Source organism: Aquila chrysaetos, chromosome 1, assembly GCF_900496995.4.
Source record: "Aquila chrysaetos chrysaetos chromosome 1, bAquChr1.4, whole genome shotgun sequence".
Classification (NCBI taxonomy): domain Eukaryota; kingdom Metazoa; phylum Chordata; class Aves; order Accipitriformes; family Accipitridae; genus Aquila; species Aquila chrysaetos.
This window is the reverse complement of record NC_044004.1, coordinates 60533735-60555694: the sequence shown is the minus strand read 5'-3', so window position 1 is coordinate 60555694 and position 21960 is coordinate 60533735. Positions and strand designations below refer to the sequence as shown.

General features: G+C 39.3%; 1 protein-coding gene across 8 annotated transcripts; it reads left to right on the top strand.

Annotated features, from left to right (window-relative positions):
• The first annotated feature begins 93 nt into the window (after window positions 1-93).
• Window positions 94-21079, top strand: YTHDC1 (YTH domain containing 1). Of its 8 annotated transcripts, none has more exons than XM_030026336.2 (18): window positions 108-238; window positions 1842-1976; window positions 4208-4309; window positions 4924-5252; window positions 5383-5737; window positions 7028-7117; window positions 7621-7674; window positions 8302-8396; window positions 10316-10424; window positions 10521-10638; window positions 11719-11803; window positions 13685-13851; window positions 16376-16458; window positions 17903-17939; window positions 18032-18071; window positions 18176-18238; window positions 19829-19963; window positions 20654-21079. In XM_030026336.2, exons 1-18 carry the CDS (start codon window positions 211-213, stop codon window positions 20876-20878), a joined length of 2250 nt encoding a protein of 749 aa, XP_029882196.1. In that variant the 5' UTR covers window positions 108-210; the 3' UTR covers window positions 20879-21079. The 8 variants fall into 8 exon arrangements, with proteins under 8 accessions (XP_029882430.1, XP_029882508.1, XP_029882196.1 ...); XM_041123262.1 differs by lacking the exon at window positions 1842-1976 and adding an exon at window positions 1779-1841 and having other exon boundaries at window positions 122-238; XM_041123221.1 differs by having other exon boundaries at window positions 122-238; window positions 1779-1976.
• The last annotated feature ends 881 nt before the right edge of the window (window positions 21080-21960 follow it).

Sequence of the window (21960 nt, the reverse complement as noted above, 5' to 3'; positions counted from 1 at the left end):
CGACACGCGGGACCACTTCACCCTCGCGCCCCCCCCCCGCCTCCCACCGCGCATGCGCCGCCCATCGTCTGTCCGCCCCCTCCGCCCGCGGCGCCCTCTGACGCGCGGAGCGTAAACAAAGCGGTGCATTCTGGGAAGAGGGAATCGTTACGTGCAGGAAGAGGGAGCCTCCATCTTAGGTGCTCGACGCGTCGCGGCGGCGGCGGCGGGATGGCGGCTGATAGCCGGGAGGAAAAAGGTATCCGGTGCTAGGGGTGGGGGTGATGGCTAGGCCCCGGGGAAGGGGGGTGGCTCGGGCGGGGGGGCCGCCCCCTCCCCAGCCACCCCCCCCCTCCCCGGGGCCTGCTTGGTTACTGGTGCTGGGCCTTCACTCTGGGAGACGTCCGTGAGGGGAGCGGAGGGGCGGCGGGGCCGGGAGGCCCTCTTCGAGGGCGATTTTCGTAGTCTTTAGACGTGGCCTGTGGGGAAGCGGTCCCTGTTGTGCGCTGGGGTGCTGGAGGTGATTGGGCCATCGTGCCGTAATGTGGTACCCCGGCGGCAGTGGGCTCAGGGCAAGGTGACTTGAGCAGCGGGAATAGGAATAAGTTCGTGGGCCATAAGTTTAACGTTATTGGCAGTGGGTTACTGCTGGTTATTTTCTCCCAGAAAATACCTGCTTTTGTTTATTTCTGCTTTGATCCCTAGCCGTATTTTGTTGCAGGATTTTGTGCCGAGGGACGTAGTTACTTTAGCAAGCAGCAGCTGAGTTGGAATATTATTTTGGTGATTTTTGCTCGGCTTTTCGCAGTCAGTTATGCTTTCTAGGCCCTGTGGGTAAATAAGTTTGAATTAAAGGAATTGAACGTTTCCAGGGTAACGTATATTCACAACTCTTATACTGCTTGTCACTGTACACAAAAGCTGAAGTGATCCACATGTTGTCTATGAGGTTATAGGAGTCAGTCATCACAAAATAATCCATTTAAGAAGTAAAAACAAAGTTTAGATGTAGAAGATCGCTGTTTGGTGGTTAGAGCAGATCATAGCAGTGTTACAAAAAAGGTAAAGGATCACTGTGGTGTTGTAGTTTGGTTTACATTGTTTTGGATTTCTATGGTATATATTTCATGTAAAGTTTTTTGCAGGATAGATGTCCGTAAAATGTTTTTGTCAGAGTGGTGAAAGTTTGCTGTCTCTAATATTTATCGTGAAATTAGATCACATGGAAAATTCCCCCTAGATTTTGTTAGAACTGAGAAGTAAAATTATTTCTGGTGCTTGATTCTTAACAGTATTATTGTAAGACTGGTGGGGTAGGATATGATCAGGTTGTGTTAAAACAGATGTGAGCTGCCATCATTGATGAGCAGTGAAATTGAAATGTTTACTGTTGTCATCTATAACTTTCTACTCATATAATCATTTATGCAGATGGGCTTGAATTTTTTTTATTCTGGGGGGTGCATTTGGGGTTTTTTTAAATCACTGACAGTGGTCAGGTCGTGAGTAGCAGACAAGAAATGTTTTTATGTGTCATGTTTTAATTTTGGTTTAATTTTCTGTCCTATGAAAGCAATGATTCTGACTGAATAGCAGGTGTTAATGCACTTTTGTTTGTAACTGAACTTATTTCTACTGTAAATGCGACATTATTTTTATTCTCCTTTTGGAAGAGAAATGCTGTTTCGCTGCTTTAAAAAGTGGAAATAAATCTTGGATATCCTTTTAGTTTGAAATCACCTGGTCTTATCTCCTATGTTTGCCAAATCAGATTTTTACTTGGACCCTTCCTTGAATAGATCTAACGCTCATGGCCAGCAGAGGAAAAATGGCCTCCCCAGATTACTTTCCTGCTGTTTCAGGTGAGTTAAATTTGTTCATGGAAGGATCCAACACACCCCAGAGTCAACAAAAGATGAGTTGCAGGAGAGCCCAGTTGGGAGTGTCTGTAACGAAAAGGACTCATGTGGACCTTCCCCCTTCAGCAGTGATGAACTGTAAGAAATCTGTCCTCTACGGTTTTTCTGTTTCTTTTTTTGTGCTTTTCCTGATGCTTATCTTGATCTGTCTGAGATAATTTAGCTCATCAAGTTGAACACCAACAGTGACAGTTCAGTGAGTGGAATCATCCTGTGGAAGTCAGTTGAGCAGTATACCCGATGCAAGTGAGAGACAGGAACTCTGTGTTCAGATTGCCCTTTTTGCATCACCAGGCTGCTAGATAAATCAAGAAATTTATTTTTAAATAAATCAGGTAGATGTAGCTGCAGAAGCGGGGCGGGGGGGAACTCATCCTGCTCCTGTCTTTTACGTAGTTGTTTAATGTTCCAGCTGTAAACCAGGCCCACCTAACCCAGAAGGGATTTATCAGAAAGTATGTCAGACTTGCTTATTCCATTAAATTTTCCTTATCATTTATTTCTGAACCAGCTAATATGTGAGTCTTGGCACCTCTGAACGCTGCTGCAGTCGCTAAGTTCAATGTAGTTTACTCAAATATGTTGTTGCCTCACCAAAAGGGAAACAGCTACAGTTCGATATGTGTGATCTGAGATGGGTGATATGTTTAGTATTCTAATCCTAGTGCACCTCTTTTTTATTAGTCTCCAGTAAAAAAATCTTGTGCTCTGAACTTGCCTAGTCTTCCGTGGGGAAGCAGAGTGTAAGCCAGGAAATTGCAGCCCAGGTTTAGCAGTTGCACAGCCATGAATCTGACTCTTATGTATGTCATCAGTATCAGCAAGAATATTTGCTGTGGATATATAGGTATCTACAAACATGAAGGGCTGTTCCCAAGAGAATTACAGTGCAGCTCCGTGTTATATTTAAATGCCCTCTAACTGTAAACTGCCAGGGAAAGGCTTGATCCACCACTCTCTGCACTGCTTTGTTTGCATCAGCTACAGCAATTGTGCAGTTCAGGGACCACTTCTGCATTCCTCTACCACAGGAAATGTGGAGAAATGCCAGCAGAAAAGCTAGCACACATGCTGACTTCAGATTCAGTAGTGTATAGTAGAGATACAATTACAATACTAACTTTTTTTCTGGTGTGGATTGTGTCTTTTTAATACCAAGCTGTAAAACTTCTCTTGTGGTGCAGCTCAAGATTTAGAGATAGACAAGTTGCCAAACTCTGGAGGACTTTCTTTGCTGCCTTACCCCAATTTCGTCCAGTACAGGAGTCCTTACCTACTACTTTATAATGTTGTACAATGTGTCTTCTACATATACTGTCAACTAGCTGAATCCTTGGAGTTTGCTCTGCTTTCCTTTTCCTGAACACAGAAAATAGAATCAGTCATAGTAATATAAAGTGGAAAGAGCTAAGAATTCCAGAGTTTAGGAGAAGAAATATGAGGTTCCAAAATTAATACCTTTTCTGTTATTTTTTGCTTTGCGTGCTTAGGCTTAGTTTACTCTTACTTTTTAAAGTGCTTGGAATACAGAACTGCAGTCTTAAAGCTGGTGAATCCTTCTTCTACCAGAATCGCTATATATCCCCTTTGGTTTCAGGCAAAGTGAAACAGAGTCAGAAACAGTGACACATTCTAAAAGCTGTGTGACCAAGGGTGGTCATTTACTCCTTCTAGCATAAATTTTTCTTAAACTTTTGCCCTTTTGATCAAGGTGAATTAGTTGTAGCTTTTTTTTTTTTTCTTCCCCCAGAGCAGCTCAGAATTAATTATGCAGCAAATAAGTACTACTTTCCCCTTCTTCAGTGGGGTGACCTAGCTTATGTTCTTGTTGTTAACTTGCCCTGTTGCGATTTTTCTGCTTGTAGGTGAACCACAAAACTTGCCCTCCTAACACAGCAATGACAGCAGAAATAGCACAGCAGGAGGGAAGATGATTTAAGGTGCAAGTTCCTCAGGATTTTGAGGAGAGACGTCGCTCCTCTTTGCTTATGGCACTCAGACTATCTCCCAGTCTCCTTTTTCTCAAATTTTGTACAGGCTTTTTTGTTAAGCTTTCATTTGTAGGTCAGCCAATTTGGACGTTATTCAGAGGCCTAAATGTATTCTGTGATGTATTGTAATTCTTTTACTGGCTTTGCTTGATCCTTCCAGCTGAAATTGTGGAAATAAATCAAGATGGTGTTAATTTTTGCCTTGTGGCAGATATGTAACCCTAAAGGAAACGTTTGCGTTTGTAAATACTAGTTCTACTGTAGTTTACATATCTGGACTCTTTATAGTTGTTTTTAACTTTTTTTTTTTGTTTTCAGATGGTGAACTGAATGTTCTGGATGACATTTTGACTGATGCTCCTGACCAAGATGATGAGTTGTATAACCCCGACAGCGAGCAAGATAAAAGTGAGAAAAAGGGTAGGTGACTTTGGTAGTGGATGTCCTGCGGAACATAAATGATAAAAAACATCTTTCTTATTAGGGTTAAAGTGTTTGAAGCAGTGGTTCTTACAGCCTGATTCAAAGAGTGAAAGAGTTCTGAAAGTCTTTATTTCGTGGACACCTGCGTTTTCATCTGACCTTCCAAGCAAACGGTTAACTAGGTTTCCTTTTATCTCAAAAGCAATTGCTGAGTCTGGCTTGTTGCAAATTCATTTGCTGTTAGAAAATTACTGTCTTTTTTTGTTCCATAAAGTGAAATGCAAATGGAGCAAGGGGGTCCCAAAGTCTGGTCCCAGCTCAGTTCTTGATTTGGCTTTAGACCAATCCTGTAAGCATTTAATTCAGCATTCCCATATATAAAATTATGAAAACACCTATCAAGGCCCACATTATTGCTCTTCAGAAGTAAAATATATGTTTCAGAACATGAGCTGTTCCTAACAAGCAGTTCTGAGTGTTGTTGCAAAGCCTACAACTGGAATATGCTACCTATGACTGCCACAGGGGAATTACCTTAAGTAGAAACCTCTGCACAGTTTTTGGTTTGATACACAAAGTAACATTGAACTTGGTATCTCTTTCTATTTAAGGATCAAAAAGAAAAACTGACAGGATGGAAAACGCTGAAAGCAAGAGACAAAAACCTTCTGTGCATTCATCGAGGCAGATGATGCCAAAGCCTCCGAGTTCATCAGTTAGCAATAACAAGAGAATAGTGAGTACAAAAGGAAAACCAGTATCAGAATACAAGAATGAGGAGTATCAGAGGTCGGATAGAAACAAGCGCCCAGATGGTGATCGAAAGACACGCATGTCAAGCAGTTCCAGGGAACCTTATAAAGGACAACCAGAAAAAACTTGCATGAGGAAGAGGGATATTGACAGAAGGGCAAAGTCTTCTACACCAGATGGCTCAGAGGTATTAAATATTCTTGCTGCCTTATAAATAAAGCAATTATATGAGACTTTTATAAGGCACATTCTTAGGACTGTGTGTGCATCCTGACAATGTTATATGACTGCTGATTCACTTTTTCTTTAAACATCAGAGAATCAGGCATGATGTGGATAGAAGACCAAGCAGATCCAGCCATTCTTCTAAAGAAGAGGTGAACTCTGAGGAATATTGTTCAGATCATGAGACTGGCAGCAGTGGTTCCTCTGAACAAGGCAATACAGAGAATGAGGAGGAAGGAATGGAAGAAGAGGAAGATGATGAAGGGGAGGAGGATGAAGAGGTGGAAGAAGATGGGGAGGAGGATGAAGAAGAGTATGAACAAGATGAGAGAGATCAGAAGGAAGGAAATGACTATGACACACGAAGTGAAGCCAGTGATTCTGATTCTGAATCTGCCTCTTTCACAGATGGGTCAGTCAGATCTGGGTCTGGTTCAGATGCATCAGGTAGGTAACATCTAGCATGCTTATCTGAAATACCTTGCCATTGAAAGTTTAGCTGCTTTTAAAAATAACCACTCCCTGACTATGTCAAAAGTAAGCCTTAGTAGCACAAGTCAGTAATGTTGATTATGAAATACCATAGGCAAGGAAAAAATTTACTGAAAAGTGATATTTCCTGACACCAAAACTTGTGAATATCAGGCTTACCATGCTGAGGATTCATACTGTTCTTGATTGGTTTGGTCTTGCTGTTCAATGCTTTGAAATGTTAGAATTAGTATTTTCTTAAGTATCTAATGGCTTAGTTTCCCATATGATTCATTTTAAGTTGGTGTTGAGCTGTTCTGTATTCATCTAGATGAGTGAACAAGTAGACCAGTGTAGTAAAAGCACCATCTCCCCAGGGAAGGATAGTTGAGTCTTAAATAGTGGCTGCCTTCAGCATAGGAAATCTAAAACTAAGTTGAAATGATTAGCTCTTAGGACTAACTTAGGAAGAGAGAAATGTTTTAAGCAGAAACTAGAAACAAATGTTTCGCAGTTGTGTATTATACCTGGTCCTGACTTACAGATGTAAAGTGTTAATGATGTAAATACTTCTGGGTTTGGCTGTTTGTTGGTTTGTTGTTTTTTGTTTTGTTTTGTTTTTTTTAAGAAAGCGGCTTGCAATCCTGTTAAGATTCTTCTTGTGCATCTTCCTTGTCTGAAGGCTCCATAGGTGGTCATCCTGCTTAACATAATGCCTTTTTTGGTTCAGCTCTGCTGTTTGGAATTAAGAGAACAGAAAGGTGTAACCTAAAGACAAGTGAAGCTGTAATAACTGTTCTAAAAAGCTCCATAGTATAACATAGCACTTCTAAGAGTGGAAATAATTGCCTGTGTGCCACAGTGTTTTGTTTTCATACCTCTTGCCATTTTGTTGAGCTCTGAGCAAATGAGCCCATATCAGTATTGCAACACCATTTGTGCTCTGTGTTGCAGATTTGGCTGAAGAGAAGAGCTAAACCACCCTTACTAAAACACCTAGGAGATAAATTGTGTCTCTAAACTTTGCACAGAATTACTAATCTTGTGGCATTTGGCTTCCTTTTATGAATGAAAAGCTTGAGTAATTAGCATTTACTTCTTTTGTGCGTGATAGTTTTGGGGCAGCAACAGCAATTTTCACATGCAGGCCAAATGCTAACTTCACTATTACAGATGTTATTTTCCTGTCTCAGCACTTTTTATCTCAATTTTGCCTGCCACTTGATGTTTAAAATACTGCTTTTATTTGTTATGGGGTTTTTTTAGATGAAAAAAAGAAGGAGAGGAAGCGAGCTAGAGGTATCTCTCCGATTGTTTTTGACAGAAGTGGAAGTTCTGCATCAGAATCGTATGCAGGTATTATTTCCTTTTATTGCTTGTCATCCTGACTTGCATCAAATCTTAATGTGTAATCTAAAATAAATGTAACTGGCTGTAGAGATTTATGGGGTACGTAGCTTTGTATAATTTGGTATTGACTTCTGGCATGTTGTGTGTGGATACCTTTGGGAGGATGTAGGCTTTCTTGTTACTTTAATGCTATTCTGTTGCTTAAGTGGAATTTTCACTTTTTTTTTAAACTTGGAAGATGATGATTCAGTGACTAGTTTTCTGAGTAGGAAATTGTTCAAATACTATTTAAAAAAAAACAACCCAAACCAAACAACCCAAAACCAAACCAAACCAAAAAAACCAAAACAAAACACTCGTGCACATTGAATAGTATTTTTTGTGTGTGTGGGTGCGCGCCAGAAAGCATAATTTGTCATGAATGAAAATTGTATGTGACAAGGCTGTAGAAATTGTATATTATCTCTATTAAGGCTCAATCTGAACAAATGTACTTTGGCTAAACACAGGTTCAGAAAAGAAGCATGAGAAATTATCATCTTCCGTTCGTGCTGTCCAAAAAGGTATCATTTAAATTTGAATTTTTAATGCATGCCCCATAGCAAGCCATTGTCTCTGTTCATTAAATTACCTGTAATTAGTAATGTTCCGATATAAATCAGTTTGAGCGCATAATTGTTCTGAGTGTAACAAGTGAATCTTGAGCTACTTTTGCATATGTTCAGAGTGATACGCAAAAAGTTCGGTCACTTTGCTCCTTGCAGAGGCAGCAAAGCAAAAAATAAAGTGCTTACATCTGAAAAGAGGAACATTTCAGCATTCTCTGTTGAATGACTCGTGCTGATATGAATGTTACCCAGTATTTATCCAAAGATTCTTAAGCAAGGAAATAAGTCCTGTATATAAGTCCTGTATATCGGAACATCACTGAATCATGCTGATTTTATTTTATTTTTTCTCTACCTGAATATCTGAGTTTTAGTTTTGATTTGGTTTCCCCTGGCATTTTGTGCTCTACAGCTTAGACTTCAAGTTTCAAGTTGGGTGGTTGACTGTGATAATACATAGGTAGGAACTGGGTGGGATTCAGTGTATTTTGAAGGAAACAAACAACTATCTACACTCAAAGCAACATTTTTGACAACTGTAAACATTTACAGTTCAGCTTATTTGACACTTTGTTTTTTCAGACCAAACAAGTAAACTTAAATACATTCTCCAAGATGCAAGATTCTTTCTCATCAAGAGTAATAACCATGAAAACGTATCACTTGCTAAAGCAAAGGTATGTTGAATTTTCTTCAAACTGATCACTTTTCTGTTTTCAAACACACCCACCTTACTATAGTAAAGCATATAAATAGATGCATTTTTTTCTCCATCACTTAGATCTTCGTAAAGGCAGTGATGAAAGCTGCTGTTCCTTGATTCTTCAAGTGTAGCTATTCTGCTTCCACTGTAACCTAGAAAAGTTTCTAGACCATCAGGCATTTGTCTTGATAAGAGTAGGGTTAAAAAGGAGCCTCGAGGTCTGTTTGATAATGTCCTAAGCCAACCTTTATTGGGAATGCTGTGATGGTATTTTCTCCCTTTCATTAGCACCTTTGTTCATATCGCTGTATTGTGAGGAGGTTCAGAAGGTTGTTTTGGCTTTCATCTAATGCTATAAAAGTAATTTTTTTTCATTTGATTCAGGGATCTGAAGCCTTATTGCAGAAATGTATGCCTGGTAGTGCTTGTGTAAGGGAGTTCTTTGGGAGGGATTCCAGTGCACTGGACTTCAGCTACTGAGGAATGGCACTAGGCCACTCTGGTGATTTTGTATTTGCATGTGTTATTTGGAACAGCTTGTAGAGAGAATAACTGATTTGCTGTTGTACAATATACATGGAGTAGGTGATTCTATTAATGAAGATTTTCTAAAATAGAATAGCATTAAAACAATTACATGAATCTTAAAAATCCTGGATATGTTTGGCTCCCCCGCCCCCAGCTTTGGGTGTGATCTGTGCAGCGAACACCATTCTAACTGGTGATTGCTTTAGCTCTTTAGAGGAGTATATCCTTTCTGTGCCTCATCCACACTTGGGGCTGCAGCAGTATACTTGTTCCTAAAGTTCTTGGAGTGGATCCTTTGTCTCTCAGTGTATAGGCGTCAGTGCTTTGCCACTGCACTTTCATGAAACTGGCTTTTGTGGTGCCAATGTAATAAGTTCCAGTTCACAACAGGGCTTCACAAGCAGCCTAAAGCAATATACATCTGATTGAAAGCTAGTAAAAAACCCCAAATAGTTCTCTGGTGACTCTAATGAGTTGTCTGAGTCAGGCAAGCACTAATCTGAGCACAGAGTAGGACATGAGAACATATCTTCAATAAAAAAGGAAGGGGAGGAACATTTTCTTTGGTAGTTCCCAGATCATATTCTGAGGCTGAAGTCTGAACTTATTAAACCAGCATAAGCTTCTCTGAGTTTTCCCAGAGAATGGATTGGGGAGCTGATGTTGCTGAAAAGTAATACAGCAAACTGGTATTCTGTAGCTCAGCTCAGTTGGTACCTTAAAACAAATTAGGTTTTATTGTGCATGGCTACACAATGACTGGTGAAAGGGAAAAGGTAGGAATTAGTAGGTGGGGATGTCGGTGGCTGAACAAACTGTTTTAAGTTATCTCACCAATTTAAAATGTTGGTCTGGTGTCTTTGATGTTTCTGGCCTTTCACTAAAAGAGTTTTAAAGTCTGCAACCTATCCTCAACAAATCTGTCATATTGAGAAGGTTACTGAAGTCTGCCTGCCCACCTTTCAGTATACCTGCTGCTGGTTTTTCATAATTTGTGTGTATTATATGATAAATGAACTCCCAAAGTCACTTAAAACATACATTAAAAATACTAAAGGCAAAGGTTTTCATATATCTGTCCATCATTATAATTACAAATGAAACCTTATAGATGGTCTAAATGCATCTGCAGTGTTCAAAAAGGGATTGAAAAGCCAGTGTTTTAAAAGTTTTCTGATGGGGCAGGCTAAAAATATTTTCTGAAGGAACTGAATTGAGCAATACCTTTCTCTTTCCATTATCTTCTATCCCAGAACACTAGTTTGGTCTTGTTTTCCTCATCTGCACTATATACTTCTGTTAGCTAAATCACTTGAGATGAACTCTTACATTTTGGTGGGGGGGTGGGGGTTGTTTTGTTTTAGGGGAGTATGGTCGACACTTCCAGTGAATGAAAAGAAGCTTAATGCTGCGTTTAGATCGGCGAGGAGTGTTATTTTGATATTTTCTGTAAGAGAGAGTGGCAAATTCCAAGGTAAGGGAAAGTGAGCTATTACCAAGGTAAGTCAAAGTTTTATGTGCAGTAGCTTTTCTGTTGTGTCGTGGTTATAATTCATGTGAAATCCTTTAGGATTTGCAAGACTGTCTTCAGAGTCCCATCATGGAGGATCACCTATACACTGGGTGCTGCCTGCAGGAATGAATGCAAAAATGTTGGGAGGTGTCTTTAAAATTGACTGGATTTGCAGGCAAGTAATTGTTCATTTATGTTGCTGTTTAGTAACAAGGCATTACAATACCATTTATGTGTATTACTCACTCAAGTGCTGACAGAATCGTTTTGAAAACTCAATTCAACCAGAGATCTGTCCTCCAATCTCCCCAAATCCATGCCTCTGTGTTACTGAGCTTGGGACTCAGGTCTGTACCTGACATGCACTGTAGAAAATATGGGGGGTTTTTATGTAGACAATTAATTTAGAGATTTTTAACACTTGATTGTGTTCCTTCACTGATCTATTGCACTGAAACCAGAAAACTGTATTCTGAAGTCTTTGAATAAAAACAGCTGCTCACTTGAATAGACAGCTGTGGATAAAAAGGAAAAATAAATCCTGTGAGGACAGATCTGTCTTCATCTGACTGAACAAAGAAGATGCTACTGCTCTAAAATAATGTAAGAAATAGTACAGATATTTTGCATAACGTATAGGTTGTGAGCAGTACGTTCATTGATTTAACTGAGTATGTCTTACAGAAAAGATTTTAAACCTCTCTTAGGAAAAAGAGCTGTCTCAGTCCTGTGAGGTGCACTGCATGGTTGTACAAGCACTTTGGGCTGTCAGGAAGACTAAATACAGGGAAGGCGAGACTTTGAATTAGTGAAAAATCTAGGTTGGAAAGGTCCTCTGGAAGTTACTGACTCCCACCTCAAGCTCAAAGTGGTTTTAGCTTCATAGTTAGGTCAGGTGCTCAGGGATTTATTTCGGTAGGTGCCATGAACTACCACCTCACATAGAGACTGGTCAGCATATTCAGATGATGAGATAATAAGCAAGCACGATCTCGATATTGTACAAAGACAAAAAAACAATTCTTTAATAGGATAAGCTGTAATGGTATGGACTATACTCGTTAATACTGGAATAAGTCAAAGTGGAAATCTTCGGTTACTAGTACTTTTTATGTACTAATACGTTCATTCAGAGACCTGACAGTGCAAAGGGTAACAGGATTATTTTGTATGTAATGTCCTGCTGTATGCATTTTTAAATTTTTTTAATGAAAAATGGAGGCAAAACTATAAATGATGCCACTTGCATATTTAGGCGTGAATTGCCGTTCACTAAGTCTGCTCACCTGACCAATCCTTGGAACGAACATAAGCCAGTAAAGATTGGACGCGATGGACAGGTTTGTTAATTTTTTTTTTCTATGACCCACATCTAGTGCTTGCTTTCAGCTTTGTATGTACAGAAGATGTGGAATCTTTTTAGATCAGTTGTTACTTGCAGTAGAGTACTGTGACAAAGGCACTTGGCTTATTTCTAATGTTATTGCAGAAGAGGGAAACAAAACAATACGGTGCCAATTCTGTTGTCATCTTTGTGATAAGTAGTGTTTGGTGCTTCAAAACTATGTGACATTTTGGATTTGAAATGTAATGTGCCTTGCATTGTATGGTGTGCAAACCTATATAGCATCAGTTTTTAAGAGCAAGTTCCGGTGTTTCCAGCTGTGTTCTGTGTTGCATTTTTTTTATATACTGTATTGCTTAGGGCATAGACTCTACCATTATAAAGTATACGCTAAGTAAATTTTAAGTGGGGTGGCTCTTTGTCTGGTCAGGCATACCAGAGTGCAGGTATGTTGCTCTCATCAAGTAACCCAGCCTTGACTAAAATAACAGGTTCTGCTTTCTTAAGGCAAGATGGGAGTTGCATAATCCCCATACTGTATGGAAAATGTAGGCTCTGTGTGTTATTTTGCCCACAGACATGTCCAGTTTGTTGAGTAGCAGAAGTAAAAGAATATTTTCGGTCTTGTTTTTAACTCAGTGTGAACTTAAAAAGTATTTCAGTTAACTTTGTTTCTGTTATATGGTCAAGGAAATAAATTTTTTAATGTTTTGTCCACTTCACTGTAGAGTTGCAATCTAGATGTGGGTTTCATCTTTTTTCATAAAATTGCTGTGCTGTTAGGTACTGGGCAAGCATTGTCTGATGCTTGCTCTCCCTGCTTTTCAACTCGGGTTATTTCCTGAAGTGGTTGTTGTTTATCCACTTATATTTTGTGTAACTCTGAATGGATCTCTATTCTGAGGATATGTACACCGACCTGTTTGCATTTGCAACATCCTTTGGGAAGGCGTTCCACAGGCCTGCTAGTCACGGTTGAAGAAGCGCTTTTTTGGATTATTTTGCACCTGGCTCCTGCTAGCTTCATTTGATGGCCCTGAGTTCTTGTACTGGAAGAGGGAGTCAACAAGCTGATTGCTGTCCCTCTCTCCTCCAAACAGCTCATGGTGTCGGACGTTCCCGTTGTAACCATCTTGTCCCCCATACCCCACATAACCTTCTTTTATTCTAGGCTGGAGAGACCTGACCTGCTCAGTCATTGCATGTAGGAATTGTTGCACTCATTCAATTATCTTTGGTGCCCTGTTTTGAAGCTTTTCCATTTCTACTGCCCCGCTAATTTTTGAGATGCAGGGGTCAGAACTGCACCCAGTATTTAAGGTGTGGGTGGAACATGGACTTTCAGTGTGGTATAATGACTTTCTCGTTCTGTGTTCCTTTCCTAATAATCCTGACCACACGATTTGCTTGTTTTGACTGCTGTCAAGCATTGAGCTGGTATTTTCATGGACCTGTCTATCATACACTGAAGAACTCACTTTTGAGTGGTAATAGTCAACTTTGTCAGGCCATGGCTTTATATGTGAAGCTGGGATGGATTTTTTTCCTACGTGTGTCACTTTTCTCTCTGTAATAGGTGATCATTTTCTTTGTGATGAAAAACAGTCCTCTGATTTTGTAGCAAAACAGTGATGTGGCCTGTATGTCTCATGGGAAGATATGGTTGCCCCAAGTGTTGGACTATTTTATGAAAATTCTAAGTAGTGCCTAAAGAGTGAAAGGTAATGTAAGTGAATTTTGCTCTGTCTCTAGTGATACTGAAATCTCTTCGAAGTGTCTTTTTTTTTTTTTTTTTTAATGTATGTTGTCAATGTATTTGGGGAGAGTTTCATTTCTTCAGTTTATAAACCACTACTGAACTTCTAACTAATTCTAGGAAATTGAGCCGGAATGTGGAACCCAACTTTGTCTTCTCTTCCCTCCTGATGAAAGTATTGACTTGTATCAAGTCATTCATAAAATGAGGCACAAGAGAAGAATGCACTCTCAACCCCGATCAAGAGGACGGCCATCCCGTCGAGACCCTGTTCGGGACGTGGGAAGGTTAGAAACGTTCTTTGGACTGATAATAGGCACATGTATCAGAATAACGTGATGGAGGAATGTGATTCGTCAAAGCTTTCCCTGCGATAAAGAAGAGAGAAAATCCTCAAATCAAGCTGCATGGACAAGTTTGTGGCTTCATTGAGGATTTCACATGGTTCCCCGGTCTGTCATTTTTCAAGAGGAAAATGGGGATCTTTGCTTTTGCAGAAAAAAGCTCTTAAAGTGCTGTCTAGTTTAGACTAGATCATTTACTGAGATAATGCAACATGTAATGCTAGATGTAGGTAAGCTTGGCTTGATTATAAGCAGGCTAGATGGAGAGAAGGAAATATTTATATGCCAAAAATGTGTTAATATCTTGTAAAAGCCTTTTCTTTCAGGTGTGTCTCTGGATAAGCCTTATCAAATATGGGACTTTTATAAGGATCACTTAGAATTTTGCAGAAGATGCCGCCTCATTTTGAGGATAAAATATTTAAGTTATTTTGATATTCAAGAGGAGCATTATTGGGACTGTTTCAAATTGTGTCACCGTGATGTGTTAACCCCATTGCCAAATATTCTCTAACATGTAACCACTGAATTCACACATCTTGCTGAGCTTCTGAAAACAGTAGGTTCTTTCCAAAAGGGATCAAGTGGCCCTTGGAGACCCGGCAACAAACCAAAAAGAATGGCTGTTGCTGTGTCTGTATATACAACCTTTCCAGATGCTGGCAGTACCTGTGGACTTAAAGTATTTTTAGAGGATCGACATGGTTATTGATCACTGCTATATGAACTTAACATCATTTTCCAGAAAAAAAGGGGGTATAACTTGTTACAGAATTGGAGAAGTCTTTGCAAAGAACTGATATTAGCCCTCCTGCCAAACACCTTTTCCCCGTGTAGCCATTTTGCATACAGACTGATGTATGGTTTGGGCTGAAACCTTTGATTAAGTTTCCTCTTTGTGGAAACATCCTGTGGTAGGTACAGATACCCAACAAGAGTCCCCATTTCCTTGAGCTTAAAAAAAGGACACTGTAACGAGTAGGTAGGAGGAAACCTGGCAGCGCCCCCATATTTTTGGCTTTAAAGGACTGAACACCAAGATGGCTTTTGAAGTTAAGCTAAGAGGTTTCCAGTGCAATAAAGTATATACAAGTGAAGGTTTTGCAATGGACTGCAAACTATACATATAACACCACCACACCTTCTCAAGCCTGCCAGGGCCTCCATTTATGTATGTGGCTTACAGCTTAAAGTCAGTAGTTGGACTACTATATGAACTGTTTCTATCATATTTTATACCGGTCGTAAATGCACTCTCAAAACTACAAGAAAGCGGTATGTTTATTCTTTACACCAGCTTTTATTTTCCTTGATCTGATTTTGCTGTAGATGCAACTGCTTTGGTTTTTGGGCTTTTTGCTCATAGTAAAGAATCTGCTTTCGTTTTAAAAAGCTTAGTAACTGGGTATGGTGGGCTTTAAAGACTGAAGTCGGGAAGGGGGAGGAGAAATGACTCTATAAATGAGCTTGTTACTCAGCGAGCAAGTTGCACAGTAATTAAGCGATATAAGAAAATGTTGATTTCTTGTCTTGTTATAAGGAATTACATTGCTGGGGGGGAAGGGAATGGATTTGTAGCTGCTTTGTGTTTAGAAACACTGTTATGTTAGCACTGGAGTCTCCCATTAATGTTTATGTACCCTGGTGGAGCAAAATTAGCAGCCAGTTTTCAGTTCTTTATTAAACATAACAGCAACTGGAATGTAACTGTTTTATAATCAAACTTCCTCCCAGAGAGCGAAGTTCTTAAAAAATAACATCTCTTCCATCAAAGAGCTGTTTTGTAGAAAGGAGCCCCAATTATTTTAATTATTAGGAAGCTTAAGCATTCTTAAATTTTCTGTAAAAGGCACCGATGCATTGCTGGTAAATTGCATAGAACAGAAGCTGTTAGAAATAATATCATTGGCCTACCCAGTTAGAAAAGCTACAGTGAAGGAAGCAATTTTACAAAGCATGTGCAGTTTTATTTATAAATGTTATGGAAATAGACCTTTTATAGAATTCTTTAGCCCATAGCTGTCAAATACAGCAATGTCCGTGCCTTCTGACTGTGATGATATATTTTGCCATCTATTTTCACTGTATTTAGTTCTGTAAATTCTTTTGTTATCCAATAGGTTGTTTCAAAATGTAATGTGGAAAGTGTAATGTTAAAGCTTAAGTCTGAGATTTGTTTTAGACAAATTTGTTACACTTTGTTTGGTATGAAGGTACAGTTGGGTAGAGTTCCTTCCTTAACTACCAAAGCTCCTGTAGCCAGAAAGTAACAGCGGAGGGTATTTAATCGGACTGTTGTTCTTGATTATTTGAGTTCAAATTTAAAGCTGTAGAACATTTTGAAGCAGATGAAATTCAGAATGATTAAATTGAGAACCTGGGCAGCTCAAGCTATTCCTGTGAGGTATTCTGCTGTGACGAATGCTCCAAGCAACCTTGTTTAATCTTTGATATCTAATTTGTGTAGGCGTCGACCAGAAGATTATGATATTCATAACAGCAGAAAGAAACCAAGGATTGACTATCCCCCTGAGTTTCACCAAAGACCAGGTTAATATCTTACTATGAAGATTTGTGTGCACCAATTCACAAATGTTTTCTCTTTTAGCGTATCCTCATTAATTCAAAAGTAAAATACTGGTATGACTGGGATATAAAAATGGGACTTGTCCCAAGTGCTGCCTGCTGGTTTACCCCACCTCTCGCAGAAGTCAGTGACACTGTTTCACTGGTTTGAGAGAAGAGCACTGAGTTAATCCAGGCTGAGCCCTTTTAAGAGCCTTAGAATTGTGTACGTTGTTGTGAATGATCCTCTCAAGTGCTTTGTTAATACGGGCACAAGAATTGGTTTGACCTACTTGTCAATGCACTAATCGTCAAATTAAAATGTTTATCACAAATTTCCAACTGGGAAAGTCAGCTGAGATTGCATGACTAGCAGCCTGTTGTTTAGAGATGACAGTAGACATTTGGTTATGTTTTCAAGAGAGAATTTTTTCACAAGCTTGACATGAGAAAGGGAGGGGGAAGTTTCACTGCATTTTATAAGAGGGTCTAATGATGAGCTTGAGAAAGGAATTTTGTTCTCCAGAAAGAAATGTTTGCAGCGGTAATGCAGCAACAATACTGGTAATATTGCAGGCTTGTGTTTTTTCTTCAGAAAGCAATTATTAAGAAATTGTCACTTTTAATCTACCGAATCTTGCTTCACTGCTATTAGAAATATGTATTCCGTTATTTCAGTAGTAGGTTTCTAAATCTTTCTTAAGAACCTGCCTTTATCTGTCCAGCTTGATTGCAAAGACTGTGTTCTTTGATGCAAAAAGAGTGTTGTTGCTGCTCCCTGGGTTTCCAAGACCACTGTTTAGAGTACAGAACAAAATTTCGTAAAATATTGAAGCATTATTTTATTAGCATAAGCATGTTTGGTGTTTTGCACCATTTTACTGAGCTCTTTAAAGTTTACTTCCTGGGATTTACCAAAGCTTTAAGAATTCTTTGCCCTGTGGGGCTTTTCCAGATGTTTTTTAGATTGCTTTTAATTTTCTGTGTAACAGTGTGTCCAAAACCTATTAGGCAATCAGCCTTAAGAGTTGCCCAGATGAACACATTCTACTCAGTACACAGCTAGTAAGTAGTAACAGCCATATGCTTACTGCCAAGGGACAGTACCCTTCAAATCTGTGGGCATTCCCAATTCGTTTGACTAAAATTCAAGTCTTTATTTGCACAGATACCCCCTTGCATGTTTGTACTGTGTGCAAGTTCCTGTGGGTATATCTGTATCATTTTTTTGCCACTACATTATACTGTTTTTCTGTACTGTCTACAAGAAGTAAGTTTTTGAGAGTTATTTTGAAAGCGAGGGTAATGGCAGGGTAGACACAACTTCATAGCTGGCACAAAATGAAAGGACAGTTTGTAATGAGTATATTTTTTAAGACTGTTAACTTGAGATGGTAAATTGAATTAATACTGCTTGATGTTCGAACAGGGTATATAAAGGATCCCAGATATCCTGAAGTAGACAGGTAAGGTGTGTTCATGTTATTCATTTTATGCCCTGGTAACTTGTCTGTACGGATAAATTGGATTTAGTTCTACAAATTTTTATTCCCAACAGACGATTTTCAGGAGTTCGACGAGATGTATTTTTAAATGGGGTAAGTTGGTGCATGCAGACTTTTGGGGAACTTTTTATATTCAGCTTTCTGCGCTTCCAAAGAACACTCATCACAAATGTTAATATTACTGTCTTTCATTTTAGTCCTACAACGATTACGTGAGGGAATTCCACAACATGGGACCACCACCACCATGGCAAGGAATGGTTTGTGTCTTGTTGAATTCAATTTTTCTGTGTAGAATATGGCGCTTTTTTGTTCCATGCTAGAGGAGCCTAGCATATCAATGCGTGCTCAACTCTTCCCTTTTCGTAAAATGTATCTTTGCTGTAAGTATGTAAAATTTTTAGGGGAAAAAATTATTTATATAATGTATTTTGTAATTTACTTAGCACTCAGCAGTAGTCCAGCATTCTAGTAAGCAGTACAGCAGCAGGAATCTGGCTTGGTTTGAACCTACAAGGAACTGAAAGCTCTGAGGAAATAGCAGAACCCTCCTTTAACCTACACAAGAGGGTGTGATGAAATTTTGTACTCCGCTAAGTATTCATAGTAATTGGCTTTCTCTCAAACAGCAAAGGCGTCAAAGAGGTGGACTTGCTGCAGAGGCTCATGGAACGGGCTGGCATGCTCTATTGTTGTGCAGTGGCTTGCTTTTGGCTATGGCAGTGAAGCATGCAGGAAAGTAGCAGAATGTACTGCACACTGTAATCAAAATAAGTCTTGCTGTATTGCAGCCTCCACTGAAATGCACTTTTTTTCCAGTCAGATGAGCATATGTATGAGTGCACGTATCTATGGCTACATACATGGCAATTAACTGATAGTTCACTTGTACAGCTGTGGTTTTGCCATCATATCAGGAAGAACAGTCATTACAACTAGTTATTTTGGTTATATTTAGTAATTCTGGCCCTGAAGGTCCTGATTTTGGTTAACTGTAATGAGTCTTTTGGCTCTTGTGTATGCTGCAAATGAGCAGAAGGCAGCACCAGATGTAGAGGTGCTGCTATAGCCTCTCATTTTTCTCAGCTGAAGCACAACTCTGGTTTGTTGTAATTGACGGAAGTGAACGAAGTGGTCAGATGGGGAGGAAAATGGTTTTTCAAACACAGCTAAGCCTCCAGAAGCTCCCAGTTTTTTTCTCCCCTCTTCCCCATTCTGAATGCTGGCCAAGTAGTCATGCTACAATCCAGCATTTCCACCTACTTCCTTTGTGACAGCAATGCAAGTAAAGATGCTTCAGTAATAAAGGAAAGAAAGGCCTTGCTGATTGAAGAAATGGAAACAGGCAAGAGATGTCTTGTTAAAAAAAAATAAAAAATTATCTGCTAGCCTTTTGTCAAATAATTGCAGAGTAAGTTTGTTCATTTAAAATAGGAATATATTCATAAGCAATGGCACTAAAAAGACTTGTTTCTTTAAGAACTTGCTGGTTCAGACAAAATTCACATTCCATATGAATGGATTAAAAAAAAAAAAAACAACCACCATATTTAAGTAGCAGAAGTTTTATGTACAGTATCACTTTGAGGCAGATACATAAAGAAGGCCTGTTTGCAGTTTGTGGAGGGTGTTGACCAAACTTCTGAAAAAGCAATGGTAGAGAAGTAGTAAAGCATGCCAACCTAATGAAAAATAGTCTGCCATTCAGTTAGGAGGCTGTGATTGAATAGATGTAGATGTCATGTTTTCCATCTGAATGAAGGTAACCTCTGCTCTTAATTCCCAGCACTCAACCTTGCGTGCATTCCTGTTTTGAAACACTCAATGAACTTACTGTAACTTTCTTGTAGCCACCATATCCAGGTATGGAGCAGCCACCACACCACCCTTACTATCAGCACCATGCACCTCCACCTCAAGCTCACCCTCCATACTCAGGACATCATCCTGTACCACATGAAGCAAGATACAGAGACAAACGAGTAGTAAGTGCCCACAGAGACAGAGGGGGAGGAGAGTCTGCAGGCCAGAGTAGGAATTTGGGGGTACAGATGTAACCTAACCTGAGATTTGTTGACTTTGATAAACTGTGTTTTAAGACGTGTATTAGTTTTCATTGGAAAGATCAGTTATTTAGACTGACTACAGACTTCCAGCATCTTCGAAAAGCCTCTCTCTCCCAGGTGATGTAGAAGTGCAAAATTCTGAGAACATACTCTTAAACTGAGGTGTGTGCTTAAAATGACTTCCAGCTGTCTAGTTCTGAAACTTTTCATGATGAAGCCCAGTTTGAATAAGGACATGCTTGCACTCATGCATAAACAAATTATCAGCAGAAAAGTTTGTGTTTTGTAACTTTTTACAGGCACATCAAAAAACAGGGTAGATTGTTAAATAATTTCTGTTAGCTGGCTTTGAAGGCTGCTTAGCTTTCAGGTCTCTTGCTGGTATCTGGCATTTGACCCCAGCTTCTGCACAGTGGAAGCACAGACATGGTGCTGCCCTGAAGATGAAAGAAGAAGTTTGTGCTTATGGATGCTGGACATAATTTTTTTTTTTTTTTTTTTTTTTAAATACTGGTCTTTCCCCAGAGTTACGACCAGTCTTACAGATAAGGGAAAGGAGGGGATTTTAATCTGGGAAAGAAAATAAACAAAGCTGTCCTTTCATCACAGCACGACTATGACATGAGAGTAGACGACTTTCTTCGCCGCACACAAGCAGTTGTCAGCGGTCGGAGAAGCAGGCCTCGGGAGAGGGACCGAGAACGGGAACGGGACCGTCCTAGAGATAACAGAAGAGACAGAGAACGTGACAGAGGTCGTGATCGGGAAAGGGAGAGAGAGAGGATTTGTGACCGGGACAGAGACAGAGGTGAAAGAGGTAGATACCGAAGATAATCTATCTGGAACCAGTGCTCACTTGAAACAAAAAAAGCTTGTATTTTTTTGTGTGTTTACAAGTAGTACATTTTATTTTCAGCTGTCTACTTAAAGTTCGTTGTGTAGAAGGATTTATAATGACCCTCTCTATTCCAAGCATGCAGTGAACTATGAACTGGAAAAACTCAAATCGGCCAAAAATAAAATGCGCAAAGCTGACACTCAACTTCGCGTTTCTATTGGAGCGGAATGGGAAACAGCTAAGAATGTAGATACTGATTAATTCTCAATAAGTGTTCATCTACTTAGTGACTTCATTCTAGGTTTTTGAATACTGATGGATAACTGCCATATTTTTTTTTTTGCTTTGATGTTTTCTTCCTGTAGTTTCACATGGTTCAGTGGGAGAATGCTGCTATCAAGTATGCAAATATTGAAGTATGATTTATTTGACTGTATGGCAGTGTTGTAGCAGCCTTTTTTTTTTTTTTTTTTTTTTTTTTGTTCTCCCTCCCCTTTTTAAAGCCTATCTGTAAAGTCAAGTGTTTTTTCAGTCTTCGGTAATGAAAGCAATATTAAGAAGACACTATTGATACCTAATTTTTAACCTTTTTTAAAAATCTTCCCGTGTTCAGTAACATTTTGGTCAATTCTCTTGTCTAGTCTCTTTCCAAAAATGTACACATTGCTTGGAATGTTCACAACCTGCGTGTGTGGAACCAGAAAATATTGCTGTATTCTACATTGCTACCTTTTTTTTTTTTTTTTTTTTATAAAAATAAATTGGTAACTATTGAAATGATCAAAACTCCAGATCGGGTTTCTTGGTCTTCTAAGTTTGCCAGCTTTGATAGATTCTGGCAGTTCTAGGGAAGTATTTGTGTTCAAGAATAGTTTAAAGATTCTTTTGATAGGTGAAGTTGTTCTGAAGCCTGAATTTAGGAAAAGGACTGCTGCAATAAAAGGTAATTGCTTTTCTGTTTCCACAGTGAAGTAGTCAACTTACAGCTCCTGCAGCTAATCAGAGTTACTAGGGCCTTACATGTTCAGCTTAATCAAATGATCTTTGGGCTATTGAGAGGCTGTCCTTGGCCATAATC